The following is a 16,119-nucleotide window of genomic DNA, read 5'->3' as shown; positions in this document are numbered from 1 at the left end:
CAGTCACCTGCAGCAGAGATGCCCACACCACACTGCTGGCAAGGGTGGGAATCAATTATCTCCCTATGACAGCTGCTTTGTGGCCAAGTGACACCAACAGACCTGTTCCCTTACGGCACAAATCAGGCTGGATCTGAATGGTGCAGGCTACAACCAAGCTGCTATTGACATGGATCCTGAGGACACAATGCAAACAGTGTTCTTTAAAACCCAAAAATGGGTAACTCCCCATTTCCCTTTCCAAACCCCCCCCCAATAAACAACGCCCTGCCCCACTGTCAATGAACGCGTGAATAAATTGGGGAAAAAAGGTTGAAGGAGCCCAAGGGAACAGCAGTCCCTTTTTCTTTATTGCAATTAATTTTGACAAAGACTCCACTGTTTCCCCTATCTTATTTATTTATTTTTTTTTTCCCCCCTCCTTGAAGAGCTTTGTGCCAAGCTGCATTATTCCTCTTCACCATGGTACTGCCATGAAACCTGCCTGGTATGTTTCAAAATCACAGGTTTTCATGGAAATTGCTTCTTCCATCAGCAACAACTCCCTTTGTCACATCAGGCACGATGAAAAGAGGAGCAGGAGGGCACAGGTCTGACCACAAAACACTACAGAAATGCACCCACAGCCACCCAAACCATGCACCAACTGCCCAGCATCACAAAAACCCCACAGGCACCCTCCAAAAATCATTTTCCCACCTCCACCACAACCTCAAGATCCACGCAAAATACCACAATCCCCTTTGCACAGCTTCTTTTCTAAGCACTTTGATGCTTGGGAAAAAGCCTATTTCTCCCCATACCACTGGCGGGCTTGTTTTGAAGGAGGTTTTTAAATGGAAATAGTTTCTTTTCTTGCAGCCCATCATGGCAACCAGAGCCTGCTGGCTCCTTCCACTGAGGCTGGAGCTCAGCAACTTGTAGGGGGTGTCCTCAATCTCCAGCCTATTTACTGCTCTGGTGAGAACGGCGCCTATAGATGCTCCAGTTCTCAGATCAGCATTTGGAGGGACTCACTTATTCAACAAACCAGCCTTTTCTAAATGCTGTCAAAGGAGTGATTTGATGCCTTTCAGTGCTTGCTATACAAAACGCTGAAAGACCACGGAACTTCAAAAGCCGCAGAAGCAGAGCAGGAGTTTGGCAGGAGTTCATTAGCTGCCTGTGTCCTTCTGTGTGTGGCTTGTAATTACATGCAGACCTGATGCCAAATCCTAATCTACTGAGGGGTACCCATTAACGTGCTGCTGGATGATTCACAGGTAGCTGATGTTGAGATTTATATAACTGGCATGTCAGATAATGCATGCATTTCTTTAGTTTTTCTTTAAGCTGCTCTTCCCCCCCCCCCCCCCTCCACTCCCCCTCTTTTTGGGTCAGGGTACAAATGAGGTTCTGGCAGCAAAGCTGGGATAGTCCAGATCAGTCAGAGGCCACACAGCAGTAGACCTGACCCTGCTGTCATTGCAGGGATGTCACATCCTCTTGGTGCATGGGCTACACAGAAATCACTGGGGTTTTGCTCCCACACTGCGAGCCATCAAAACTCACTGCAAGTTCACCAGGCTCATCTTTCTTAAAAATAGGATAGTAGTAAATTGCTCACTATGGCCCGTCTGCTTCTGCTGATACCCCCAAGGGTTTGCAAGCCCAACCACCTATCATAGTTCGCCTTTGTAGAAGACAATTTTTTTTTTTCCCCCTTTTGCTTCAGGGTAAAAAACACTACATTTAAGGTGCAGGTTGCTCTCTATACTCGCCTTCACTCTCTTACTGTAGGTAGCAGATTAGTGACAGCAGGGACCTCAACAGCTACAACAGCTACAACAACTAGCTCTCAGCTCGAGAAGCTGAGCAATCAGCAAACTGAAGATGATCACTCACTTTCAGGAAAAATATATGCAACATACATTCCTCCTATAGAGGAAAATAAAGTAGTTAGTGGATTGTGGGACCAAAAAAGCCCTTCTCTTACTTGAGATCTGTATCACTTCGCAGCCAGCTGGCTCCCAGAGCAGCTCTTGGCAATTAAAACCTTGGGAAGTCAAACACAACAGCACGGAAGCTAATCTTTTATTTTCCTGTTTTTTTAATTCTTGTCCTGTATTTGATCTCCAAGCACCAACTGTGGGCACCAAATTCTCAATCAAAGGGGTAACCAGTAGAGCATCTCAGCACTAAGTTGGAGCAGATCCCTGCCAGCAGAGCCTTTCACTTCAGAGAGTGTATCCCCATGCACGCCAATTTGCCACCACCACCGGTTTTCTGATTGAGAGCAAAAAATCTAGTGCTCATTTCCTTCTCCTATTTGATGTTCCACTTCCCAAAAGCTAAGGCAAGTCCACTGAATCTCCCCTGTACCTGGTATACAGCATCTCAGTGGTTCTTACCCCCAGAAGCACCATGAAATGAGCGATCCTGATGGGCAGCAAAGCTCCTACAGCAAGAAGGCATGTCAGCAGATTTATCTGTCACTTACTGCCCATGAAGCACTCGGAGACTTGAAAATCCATCTCCCATCCAGACTCAGACTTGTCCTTTGTCCCTTGGATGCCTGTCATGGAGAACCACATGCCTCCTCTGGACTCTCAGTAAGAAATTGTTACTGGTTTCAGTGGGTGCTGCACTCAATCCACAGACTGTGGAACAACAACAACTGGGGACCACTATGACATTTCCTAAGCAAGCAAGATAGTCAAGCACAGGACTTCTTCAACATGTATCTGAAGTCGTGTTTTACAATTTGCTTCCAAAGAAAGGGATGAAAGGAAAGACAACAAGGATACTGGCTTGTTCCTGAGCTGCCTCACTGCCCAGGAGCCCTGTGGATCTTTACTTCACATTACTGGAGGTTTGATGCTGCTGACCAAAAATGAAGCAGGACACGTTGAGAGAATTTGCAGAACTGGTCAGCCCTGATACCTCTGGGAGCAATGCTAACCAGCCAGAGGACAACTATGCATTCAGAAATACTGGTTTGATGCATTATGGATATACATACAATATCCAGAGGCCCTCACTGGGAGCAATTCAATACATTTGGCTTTTCAACATTTACATAACAGCCAGCTTCTATATTAATTTTTCCTCACAGTTTCCAAATATACATATGCTCATGTCTGCCACCACCCCTCCAGAGACCACTACTGCCATACTCCCCTTACATTTTCCTTCTTTTCATTGGATAAGCCATTTCCCCATCACACTTATTCCCCCATATCATTGCAAAGTGCCTCCAGTCCTGCAGGACAACTCAGGGCAGGATGAGCTGCCAGCACTTTTAACCCAGTGCTTGCACTGCTTTATCCTCCTAATAAAGCTCTCACTGCATTTGACATGATACAGCTCTCATTCAGCCATGAAAGCTTCCTTGCTTATCAGTAAGATTTTTAATCAACTAGAAGGGAAAATGTGGCCTGGCATTTTATTGCTTCCTTACACTCTGCTTTTAGATGTTTCGGTTTTCTCCAGTTTGTATTCTTGCTAATTTCTTTAAGCAGGGAACCGGTGGAAAGCCCCAAGTCTTTCACGGCCATCAGCTTCCCCTGGATAATTTGAAGGCAGGGGAGCAATGGACAACAAGGAGCATGCATGATGGGGTGGGAGAAGAAGGCACCAAGCTCTCACCCTCACTGCAGGGTCTGGGACATGGTTTTCTCCTGGCCACAGTTCCAAAACAACAAACAGCGTCTGTGGGGAAGGGTCACAAGAAGTTCAGCTCTCCTCTATTGAAACCATCTGGTTCCTATAAAAAAACCCAACTGGTTGGTTGAGATGTTTGGTAGCACCTCCTCCTTGTTTTTCCTCCCATTTCTCGAGAGCATGGTGGCACTCAGAAATGCCATCATGTGGGACAGGGCTTCCACAGGCCATGGTTTACCCTGCTCTCAGCACAGTGCCAGCGGGCAGCCCAGTGAATGCAAACCCTACTTGGTTATGAAGAAGCTACCTTGGCATCCATCTCACTTCTTTTCTCCTTATCTGAGCCAGATGGTTCCTTATGAGTAGCCTGGCCCCCCAAATGGTTTCTCCAGGTCAGGAAAACCAATAGGTCAAATAGGTCCCTCTCCAGCAAGAGGCGTCACCAAACCTGCAGGGGAGGTAGAGCAAGGGCAATGAACCTTTACTATTTTTAATAAAAGGAAAGTATTCAAAAGCCTAAATCTCCCTTTTGTTTCCAAAAGAAATAAAAGGGGAAAAAGAAAAAAAAAAAAATAAAGAAAAAAAGAGAGAGGAGCACTTACAGGCAGCTCCCCAGCCTGTAACACAAAACCATGCTGTGCTGGGAAACCTTACACCATGCTGCATCCAGCTCATGCACTCCCGCACTGCTCACTGCCTCCCGGATGCTTCCCCAAGCCCAAACTGCCCTTGAGAGAAGCCAAGCCTCAGCCTCTGCTGAAAAGCCTCTTTGTTTGGATTCTCTTTCCAAATCAGCATATCCTGAGATTGAACTCCCTCCCACCCCTCTGCAGGGCTTTTTAATGTTCAGATGCCTTGGCAGCGGCCAGATTTGCCAGCAGGTTTGTGGCCCTGTAATAGCATTTAAAACCTCGGTGTTGGGGCATGTATAGCAGTAGAAACTTCCTTCACGTTACTGGAGGGAGGAGGGGAGAAAAAAAAAATAAAAATATATTGCAGAATTACTTCAGAAGGTCCTTTAATCGTGAATTGTGACCAGAGGAGCTAAGTTCTCCTTAATTAAACAACAGCTTTAATCTGCCTTCATTAGGCTACGGTAAGGCACAGCAGTGAGCTGCAGCAGATTCTCAATGGGAAGTTAATAGCATTTTCCTTCATTAGCCCACTCTGTCTGCAAGCTTCGGGGGAGAATTGTGTTGAACTCATACAGGCTCAGTGTGCATCTCAGCCCCATCTCCCTTGAGGTTTGCAAGCGCCTGAAAAATCCTGCAATGCCCCAAGGATGAGGAGACACAGTGCACCCACAGGAGCCCTGCAGCATGTTATGAGGCAGTAATTCCAGTTACTTGGAGCCAAGCATACCAGGCCTTGCAGCAAGGGGCCATAACTCGCCCAAGAGCTCTCCCAGTGTGCCAGCACCGTGTTATGGTGACTGTGCCAGCACTCAGCCAAAAAGCAAGGCACGGTGCAGCAGAATTCCCCTCCATACCAGAACCTCCACCAACACCAAAAGGAAAACAAGCCTCTCTCTCTGAAACCTCACATGCAGAATACCTGAAGAATATTGCTTGCAAAAAGTTGTTTCTCACTTACAGCAAGCTTTTAAAAAAAAAAAAATACATCCATCTCAGCATTACATCTTTCCCCATGAAAGCAAAATGCTGAGCATTCAAGCAGGTGGATTTTCAGACTGCAGACCCATTCCTACGTTCATAAAGCCAGACCAGTTTTGCAGATGACTTCAGTGAGAGCAAAAGCAAAGTCTCTTATGCTATATCCACAATTCAGATGCGTCCCATGGTCAAATTCTATCCCACTCATCCAACCACTTGAAAAAACACGGCACCCTGCAGGAGCTTTAGGCACTGGAAAACTTTTTTTGTACCCATGCATGTAGTGATTTATCAAAACAGGCACTAAAATGCTATTTCCATGGTTTGGCGTTTCACAAAGATTCACGCCAGCTCGGTAAGAAAAACAAATGCCACAAAACTTCTCCTTTAAGGAAAAAAAAACCCAACAAAATACAACAAGCCTCCCAGACCAGTGCTTTAGAAATGCTTCCACATGCTAATCAGCCTCCTATTCAGCTCCAGACTGAATAGGACTCCAACAATGACAAAGAAATACGCTGAACCTATTCCACATTTCATCCCCTTCACTCAAAATGTTGCTGTTACCTTGGTTTTCTGCTGCTTTGTGGGAACTGCAGCGGAATGACTGCTGCATGCTAAAGCTGCAGGGAGGGCCAAGAAACGGGGAGCGTAAGGCAGAAAAATAGCCAAACTGGATTATGAGGGTGTTGGGGGGGGGAAGGATTATTTTAAGGGGTTGTCACCGATGCTGCAAGCTTTCCTAGGGAAAAAGAAAAAAGCCAGGCCTAACATAGAATGCTTTGGTTTCAGGAGGGGCTGCAGCCCTCCCTTTCTGCAGGAGGGGGGAAGCATGCAACCAGGCCACCCAACTATGCTCCCACAGGAAAGGAGGTAGAAGTTTTGGGGATGGGTTCACACACCTGTAAATTAGGCCAGGGTTTGGTCCAGCCTTGGGGCTCACAGCCCTCCTTTCTCCCCAGCAGTGCATCACTGAGGGTCAAAGCCTCAGTGCATAGACCCTGAAGCTGAAATTATCAGGAAATGCCTGAAGTCATTGAGATGCATGCTGGTAGCTCAGCAAACCTTATGGGCAGCTGGGGGTGCCTTCACTCTGGCTCTCTTCCATTCTTCCATGCATCAGGAAGCACAGATCTCCCCGGCCATGACAGCAGGCTCCCACCTCTGTACAGGATGACTCCTTTGGGCCTTTGAAGCCCTGGGGAGAAACTCAGGAAAGGAAAGGAGCAGAAAGCTCTGCTAATACCCAGGATCATCCGATCAGTGATCAGAGCCGCTTGAGAAACCTGATAGCAGCATACTGATTCACAGCTATCGACTTCAGAGATGCGCTGCCTACCAGCAGCTTGCCAGCATCCAAAATAGCCCAGGAGCACCACTCAGAAAATAAACCCACCTGGTGTTCACTAAACAGACCTGCAAACCAGAGTTTTGAGAGAGATTTTTGGCTAACCCTTTGGAAACGATCACTTGAAAGAGCAGCGGGCTCAACAAAAAGCCTCAGAAACCCTTAAGAATCCCCCGTGCCAAAATGCTTGGGGTGCAGGATTGGTTGCCACGGCCACTGCAGTGGGAAAGCAGAGCAGGGCTGGGCCCACAGAGCAGAGCATCAAACCAGCCCAAGAACAGAGGTGGTAAATAACTGTCAGGAAGATAGGAAGCTCAGACCCCATTTGTCACCACCAGCTTTCAAATTCAGTGGTTCATTTTGAGGCATGCAAAGATGTCTCAGCTTTGAATAAGCACGCGCTGAATTAATAGCAGTGGAATTAATGCCTGCTTGCGGCGCCTGCCTCCAACACATGCACCATCATATGAAGGCAATGCTGTGAAAGCTTTCAAAAATGACTGTCGTTCTGACTAATTTACAGTAAAACCAGTTGAAAGCTAATTACAGGGAGTGCAGCTTGTTGCTTCCTCTGCACAGCAGCCAGCTACAACCCTGTCACTGTGGGGAGAAGCAAGCCCTCAGAGGGATCATCATTTGTGTCAAGAGGGACATCTGCCCAAAACCACAAACCAGGGACTTTCACTTTTTCTGTTTAACCTCGTGGAAGGAAGCATCGTGCTGTGCTCAGCTCCTCCAGCCAGCAAAGCTGAAAACAGTCTCTAGAAGAGCAGCCTGTCCCCAAACAGTCCCAAAGGATACCTCCCTGCCACAGCTACCTGCAGCGTTCGGGGCAAGGGTAGAGTTTGCTCAGCTTTACCTGAGCTAGAGCAGTCTTATTTCAACCTCTCGGGCACTGCAAGCTAAACCTACCTGTGTGTGTTAGCAGAAAGACTGGATGCATCTCCCAAGCTTCTCTATGATGCAGTCAGTGCAGCTTTCGGGACTTCTTTGGGCAAGGGATAAAAAATGATGGGAAGGTACTACAGGATTAAGTATACTCTCCACTGATGTAGTATCATCAACATTGTCAGACCAGCTGCAGCTTCCTTTGGGCTCTGGCTGGCAGCCCAGCCCAGAAGCTCCTGACAGAGGACACCATATGCTCTGACAAGTCAACCTCAAACATAGGCATAAGCTATAGGCAACACTGGTACAAGAACACATGGCATAAAGAGTATGGGCATTTTCAGAACATCACAAGCCTTGGAATTAAGTTACTCGATGCAGAGAGTCAGTTTTCAACCTTCTGCCTTCTAAACATTCAACACATGTGAAAAACAAGCCCACTTACGTGACCAACTAGAAAGTACAGAGTTAAAAGGTATTTCTGGGGGGGTTGAAACTAGATGATCATTATGGCCTTTTCCAACCCTGGCAATTCTATCATTATATGATTTTGACAATTAGAGAGCCACCAGACCTACCTAATTTTCAAACTTTTTCATGCATCGCCTTGGCAGCAAACTTATGCTTAAGACAGGTTCTCCAGTGGTTTGTGTCATCAAGTGCTATGAAGACACTTCAAATTCCTCCTTTTTGGCAGCATTCTTTCTACTCAGGTCTAACTTGAGAAGCAGCTCTTGCTGGTCATGACACCACAGCTGCAGCTAAAGCATTGCGTGCAGCTGAAAAGCAAGAAGGGATTCATTAGCACAACCTTCCCTCAGCTGCTCCAATAAGCCCTGCCTACGGTCACCAGAGCTTTTCACCTGCTAAAATCGTGGTGATGGCACTTCTGCAAGGCAAGTATCACAGGAGAGCAAAACCGAGGGCTCTGTTGGTTCTGCTGTATGAGGGATCCCACAGTTCTGCCATCCAAAAAATATAATACTGGATTCAGAAAACCGACTTCAGACATCACTATTACAGCATAAACACTGGATTATTTTATTTACTGCTTTCTTGAGGCATTATTCACTCAAGTCACACTCACTTTTTTGAGAAGCGTAACATGAGCTATTGAAAAAACCAATGCCACTGCAGCAGTCAGGGCCCTAAGACAGGACAAAATATAAGAAGAAATTCAAACTAAACAAACAGTGCTGATCCTCAAAGTCTAGCTAGCATCCAGAGGGAAAGCACACAGGGAGGGGTTGCCACGAAACCCCCCCCCCCCACCCAAGGGTGCATGGGCTGGGGAAGCTGCAGCTTTCAGTGCTGGCTGTGTTGAGGCTGGGTGGGAGGACTCGGAGGCTGTTGCCTCTCCCTACACTGCCTGCAACAGGCATGGCCTTGTTCGTGGTAGAGGCAGACCGGGCGACCACAACGGTCCCTCCTGGATTACCATGGATGAAGCAGGAGCATTGTATGAATGAAATGGAGAGGACGGAGTCTGCTCCTCCACAGCAAGCTACAGCAGGGCTAAGCTTCTCCCCCCATCCCCCTGCCTTTTAACTCATTTCAGACAGAGGCAGAGGCATGCAAACAGCTTTCCCATCTCAGATGCGCCCGCTGAAGAGGAGCCCTGGTTTGCAAGGCAGTGCCCATGCAGCACAGGTTCCCCAGCTGTGGTATGCAAACCATCTCTGGGCTGCACATGGAGGCACACACAACTGGAGGATGCACCATCAACCTGTATCCAGACAAAGTCAGACCAGAACAGCCTCAGAAAGGCATGCATATTAAATAGAGATTTAAAGGGTATAAAAATAATCTGTTTGATCTAGGAGTGATGTTTATATTATTTTCTGTGCTCACTACAAACAGATATGATTACAAGTGTCATCTGCTGTAATTGTCATCCCATCTCCTCCTGTCTCAGCAGCAAGTACACAAGATCCAAAGCACTCCTGGCCACGAAGCAGTTGCACATAGTTCTGCTTTCCTGGAGACACATCTTCAGCCTGGCCAAATTCCACCAACACAGAAAAGTAAGCAGATTCATACCCCCGAGGACTCAGTCTGCCATAGGTATAGCACTTCCTTGTTCTGCAATTAACACCTCAGCTATAATTGTCACTAATAACCTCCTCTTGATAGCTGTGCTTTTTTTTTTTTCCCCCTCCAGCTTTTATAAAGCCTACACAACATGTTTTTGGGGACGTTTAAAAACATTTTTCTCATCTTTCCTTCCAGCCATCATTGGCTTTTAGTTTGGTTTCTCAAGAAAGGGGCAAAAACTGATGATGGCTATCATGTTTCCATTTTGATTGCTGGTTGAATAAGATCTTTTCATACACTCAGCATCTCAACCAAGGCACGGTGGGATGCCACCACACAACCCCTCACCAAGATGCCACCTCTGCAAGACTTCCTTTGCCAGAGCAAGGCTTCCAAGGCTGCTGCCAACCCTGCTGCTTCACAGGGAGCACGCTGCCACAGAGAGATCCTAGCAGGATTAACATCAGTGATACGTAAACATGAACAACCAAACCTGATCTAAGGATGCTCCAAGCACACTGACGGCTCTCCACCCACACAGCTCCTTGCGTGCGGTGTGTGGGGCCAGTCCTCCCCAGCCCATGGAAGGCAACACCGAGGCGTTGGGACTGCCTGGCTGGTTTAGTGCTCTCATAGCTTTGTGTCCTCGGATGAAAAATAAGAAACTGTTGATTCAGCAGTTTCTCCAGGCACGTCTGGAGAGATGTTACCTACACATCAGTGAGCCCTGCACGGCGGGGCAGTCTTAAAAAACAAAACAACAACAACAAAAAAAAAAACAAAACAACCCAAACAAAGGAAAGTTGCTTAGCTCATCAAATTCAGCTTTACAGCACCCAAAGAACTCTAACCTCATTCCTCATCTTTAATTCCTCCCACTCCTTACAATTAAATGACAAAGCCAGGCCTGTTTGCACTGATTTTTGTGATGGCATAGCAGGGGCTCAGGTGGAGCTCCAAATCTTTTTATTTGCTCCTGCAAGCTGGACAACACAATTTTCTACACAGGAGGGGAGAGTTAAGAGTAGCCTAAACTGTTATCCCAAATTACAAGATTATATCCCCGCTTACATAAACATTTCAAGGTCCTGCTAGCGTAAATATTTACACGCAAAGTTCATTGTAGCATCAAGCTCACTACAGAAGAGATGCCAAATGAGTGTGAAAGCTGAAGAGATACTGAGGGTGTAAGAGGCCCATCAATATGCTGCTTCTAAACCTCCTGAAGGCAGCAGAACTTTTGTTATGCAGAGTAACTGGGATTGGCAACAAAGAGAAAACTATTTAAGACAGAAAATGAGACCCACAGCAAGTTACCTGCAGTTTACAACTCAGCAGCCTTAAAGACATGCATATGACCTGATTTCCACAGGAGAGGGGCAAGCCAGATGAAATCCCACTATTTTATTGCACAGGCAGGACGTTTTGGGAGTTGTCATACCTGTGCAAGCTGCAAAAACACGAGCTACTGGAGACCCCAGCGTGCCCTATGGCCTTGCTGACACAGCCCTCCCCTCTGCTGGCATGAAACCCTTCTCCTGCAGGCCACCAGCAGTGCACAGGTGGCTGCTCACTGTTGGCCTCATGTGAAAACAGCAGGTCCAAGAGGAGAGCACATTTAACCCCAGATGCTACTTCCATGGGAACAGCCTCCAAACATCCCACACCTAAAGGGTCAGGGGAGGAGGATATCCTTACCTGGCCCTTGTCCTGTGCAGAAAGAGGATGGCTGGTTGAGCTCTCCATGCAGAGAATGGCCAACTGAATGTGGGGTCCCCCATCACACCTCTTACTCCTGCTGCTCCCCAGACCTCCCCCGTTGCTCCTCAACTCCTCTGGCTCACAGAGGGCCGGTTCAGCCCCATTTTCAGATGCGCTGAAGTGAACAGTGAGCCATGAACAGGACAAGATGACTCTACCACACAACCAGGCCCTACTGCAGCCCTAACAATCTCAGGAAGCATCCTCTAATTCTCTAAACAGAGCCCTCCCAAGAGGAGGAAGCAGATGGAGAAAGTTATTTTCCCTCCCTGCGCACTCAGTCCTTTCATGCCTCTTTTGCTCAGGTGAACTCTGACACAAATTTTCGGGGAGGTTCACCGGATCTGTGATGAAATCTCTGGTTCATGGCACAAGGAAGCAGAGATTTGCCAATATGGATGCCTGGCACATTTGCATGCCAAGTGCACTCGTTAAGAGTGGGGCATTTGGAAACACTTAACTCTCTGCCAGCCCAACCCGAGCTGGAAATGCAGAGGAAATGTGGGGTCTCCATCAGCAGATCTTCAGCCAACCCACTCCACGGTCAGCTACCAAAGCAACAAGCTCCTGCCCATGGCTCCCTAGCTACTCCAGTGATCCCCAAGCAGCAAAGATACAGATCTTCCCCTCATGAATTTGCTATCAAGATAACCACTGTACTTAATGAGCAGAGACAAAGTGGATCTTTCTAACACTCTCACCAAATTACAGCTGAAGGAAGCTCCTGATAGCACTGCTTTACTTATTCTGACTTTCTTAGATGTTTATGATGATTGTCTCCTGGGTAATTTGTTTAAATTTGTATGTAAACAAAGAAGAGTTTGTACGCATCTGCTGCCTCACAAAAAGCATGTGTCATTTCTCAAAGGCATTTCTGCCATAGCTCATTCTTTCCATTTTTCCCTACAGAATACTCATCTGGGGGGCAGAATTACAGCAGAATAACTACAGCAGAAGCCAATGTGGAGTCATAGCCCTCTGCAAATCAAATGACTGGTTTTAATATTTCCTAAAGCAGCCCTCGAGTGAGAAAAGCCTTCTGTTTCCCCTGTTACTCTGAAAGTCTTTGGGCAACCACTCAAGAGGTGTAACTGAACTGCACAGGAGGCCACTGGCCATGCGCACATGCACCAGCAGAAGACCTCTGCCAAGTACATCCACCTCTTTAAGGTCATTTCACCCAATTCTTCTCCTCATCATCTCACCTCGAACTCTATTGCTTTACTGAAGATGTAAATACCCACCAACAAGTATCCATCCACCTTTCTCTTACACGCTTCAGCTGGAGCATTTGTTTTTCCTCCCTCACCTCCAAGGTGTTTTCTTTGTGACAAGCTCAGGAAGGAAGAAAAATGGGAACCAAGCACTTGGAAAACTGCAAACTCTTCATTTTCCTGAGAAAAATGCAGAGCAAAGAGCAAGCCAAGCCCACTGCAAGTGGGGCAGCTGGATGTCACAGCAACCCAAGCAAAGATACCCATCAACAGGTCTGCTGCTGGGTATATTTGAACAGCCCATCCTCAAACACAGCTCATGGGCTCTCCATCACACAACCACCACCCTTATCACAGCCCACCAGGGCTCCTCACCTGTGTGTCATTAGCCAGATTTGAACTCTTGGCTTCAGCTGTTGAATTCCTGCTCTTACTTTCAAATGTTCCTCACCCCAAAACACAACCCTTGTGTTTACTCTCTCATTTCCACCTGCAGTAACGTGAAACAAAGCAACAATCCCAGCTTTTGCTGTATCACATTACTCCCTAACAATACCTTCCAGTAATGCTTGATAAGTTCTGTTTACCAGAACTATCTCAAGTAGAATAACACATGGCAATTACTTTTTTCATTTCAGACTCTTAGTCTGGAGAAGGAAAAGGAAAAAAAAAACAACACACAACACAAAAAACCCTTTACCCATTTAAATAGCATTTGTGTGTGCCAGGAATGCCTAAAGTCAAGAAAACTTGGGTAAACAAAAGTTTTAAGGTTCTGACTCCTAGCAGTTGTTTTACTAGGAACGCAACCTTCTGTTTCAGTAAGTGAGGTAAGTCAAGCTTGCTGTGCTTCTCCTTACAGTAGCTTCACATGTATATCATAGAATGGCTTGGATTGAAAAGGACCACAGTGATCACCTCATTTCAACCCCCCCCCTGCTTTATGCAGAGTTGCCAATCACCGGACCAGGCTGCCCAGAGCCACATCCAGCCTGACCTTGGATGCCTCCAGGCATGGGGCATCCACAACCTCCTTGGGCAACCTGTTCCAGTGCCTCACCACCCTCTGGGTGAAAAACTTCCTCCTAAAAATATGTAGGATATCAAATATTTTTTTCCAGATAGACAATGATGAATCATTCTGTGCTGGCCTCTATCCTTGTGGGAATATGAAGAGAAAACCATGCGTCTCTTCTTCATATATTAGTGCCTCGTAATACACACCAGATGATCAATAAACTACATAAAGATTAAATCAGACTGACAGTCCTTAAAAAACGGCCTCTAAGCAGAAACAATTGTTTTAAAGACTGTGGCGTCTGGAGCATTAAACTCACGTGCTGCCATGCTATTAATCTCTTTGTTGGAAGCCGGTTGATTTCCCCTGCCTGCATCTGTCAATTAAACATTCAGCACTGCAGCCAGCGTCCAACGGTGGATGTTTTGGCGTGCAAAACACCTCTTGGAGACGGCCTGCTGGCAGTTCCCGTGCACGCCGTGCCACTTCCAAACGCCAAGCGGGCTGGCAAGCGAAACTCCACCGTTGTGATCAGGGGATGCCCGCGAGCGCTTCGAAGCAAAGCCTTCAAACCGACACCGCGCGAGGAAAGCCGGACCCGCTGCTACAGCACGGAGACGGAGCTGAGAGGGGAAAAGTTCCCCTGTTTCCCCAGCTCGGAGCGCAGCGCACTGCCTCCACCTGGAGCTGCAGCGCTGAGCCGCGGGCCGGGGGCCGCTCCCGGGGCGCCCCGAGCCCGTATGGCTGTGCCTCCCACCCCCCCCACAAAGCCGTCCTTTACTTTGCATGAGAGGAGAACAGCGGCGGGGAGGGGGGAAGAGATAAGTAACTAAAAGTAACGAAGAGAACGATACAAAGAGAAACAGAAAGAAAAAAAAAAAGAGAGAGAGAGGAAGAAAGAAAGAAAGAGGTGAAAAAAAGTAGCGTTGTGCCGTGGGTTGTTTGCGTTAAGCAGTGAGGCGGGGGGCTGCTCCTAGCGGGGAGGGTCCTCGGATCCGCTCCGCGCCCCTTTTGTTCGCTGAGCGGAGCGGTCCGGCTCTCCCCAGCGGGACCCGAAGCGAGAAACCCGGGGAGAGGAAAGGAAAGAAGGGAGAAGGGGCACGGAGCAGCTCCGCGGCAGCTCACCCATGACGAGGCAGAGGAAGTCGAGGCAGATGAGCAGGACTTTCTTGCTGCTGCCCTTGGCCGGGTTGTTGTTCAGCGCCGGGCTGCCCCCATTCTTGCTCTCCGGCGCGATCGCCTTGTCGTACTTGTAGCTCTGCATTATCGGGGGCGAACGCCCGAGCCGTGCCGTGCTGTGCCGGGCCGCGCCGAGCCGAGCCCGCACGCGGTGCGCCGGGGAGGTGCTGCCCGCTCTCCCGGCCTCTCCGCTGGGGCACGGGAGGAGAAAGGCGGGCGGGGTCTTCCCAACACCGACACCGCGGGAGGGAAGAAAAAAAAAAAAAAAAAAAAAAAAAAAAAAAAAAGTTTGGAAAAAAAAAAAGTTTGGGAAAAAAAAAAAAAAAGTAGCAAAACAAAACCAAAATGAGTAGAAAATCACCAAAAAAAAAAAAAAAAAAAAACACCAAAAATAAACCAAAACCAAACCAACAACAGCAAATAAAAAAGAAAACAACAACCAGGAGCGGGGAGGGGAAGGGGGAGATTTTGCGGGTGTCCCAAGGCGGTGGAAAAAGTCCTGGAGGAAAAGTCGAGGGGAGGGATAAAAATAGAGAGGAGCGCGGATGGGTTACGCGGAGGTAAAAGGTGCGGAGCGCTGCGCGCTGCCGGGGGCAGGTGGGCTCCGCGCTGCGCTGCGCTGCGTTGGGGGCTCCCGCCGCGCCCGCCCCGGCCGCTCTGGGAACCACTGGCTTTGGTGCTGCACTTTTATTTCGCGAAGTCCTTTCCACCCCTTAGCAAAAAAAAAAAAAAAAAAAAAAAAAAAAAAAAAAAAAAAAAAAAAGGAAAAAAATGGGGAAAAAAAAAAAATCCCAACCCAACAAAACCCAGTCACTTCGCCTCGGATGGGATATCCAAGTAAGCACGGCCCCTTTCCTGCTTCCCTACATCTGACATTTTACATAGATAATTAAGTCCACATTTTTTTCCTGAGGGAAGTTTTTAAAAAAATAAAAGAAAGAGAGAGAGAGAGTCGGGAACTAAAAGTTTTTCGCGGAGCTGAAGGAAGGAGGGAGCCTCTAGCGTCTGTGGAGCGGAAAAGCGCAATAGGAGGGAGAGGGGGAAGGAAAAACAACCAGCTCTGCAAGGGAGGACTCAAAAGGTGATTATGGCGCAAAGTGGTGGCAAATAACTTTTTTTCCTTCTTTTTCTTGCCTTCCCCCTGTCCTTCAGCTCTGCTCCGTGTGCTGAGATCCTTTTGCAGGGGATGAAGCACCAGGGAACCCAATGCCCATCACAAGGCCTGTTGGGGCTGAAGGATCATGGAATCATTAAGGTTGGAAAAAGGCTGCTAAAGACTAATCCAACCATCACTGGATGGTTTGGTGAAGGCTGAGTACCACCACTGAGTTATAGCAGCCTCGTCCCCCTGCAGCAGCAGCACTACCTTTGTGAAACAAGGGTAATGAGGATGCTAGAAGCAAGGTGAAGGATGATACCTTG

At 47.7% G+C, this 16,119-nt stretch overlaps 1 protein-coding gene across 1 annotated transcript in view; it reads right to left on the bottom strand.

Moving 5' to 3' along the window:
* The window catches only part of PLPP3 (phospholipid phosphatase 3), a gene marked incomplete at its 3' end in the record, with an annotated part of 41,207 nt that extends 26,155 nt beyond the window's left edge, over nt 1-15,052 (bottom strand). The window contains exon 1 of the mRNA XM_079536380.1: nt 14,644-15,052. Coding sequence (XP_079392506.1) covers nt 14,644-14,782 — 139 coding nt within the window. The 5' untranslated portion in view covers nt 14,783-15,052. The remainder of the gene's footprint in view (nt 1-14,643) is intronic.
* Between the last annotated feature and the right edge of the window lie 1,067 nt (nt 15,053-16,119).

Source organism: Tetrao urogallus (assembly GCF_951394365.1).
Source record: "Tetrao urogallus genome assembly, chromosome: 5".
Taxonomy (NCBI): Eukaryota; Metazoa; Chordata; class Aves; order Galliformes; family Phasianidae; genus Tetrao; species Tetrao urogallus.
The sequence above is the reverse complement of the archived record's forward strand: the minus strand, read 5'-3'. Positions and strand labels throughout refer to the sequence as shown.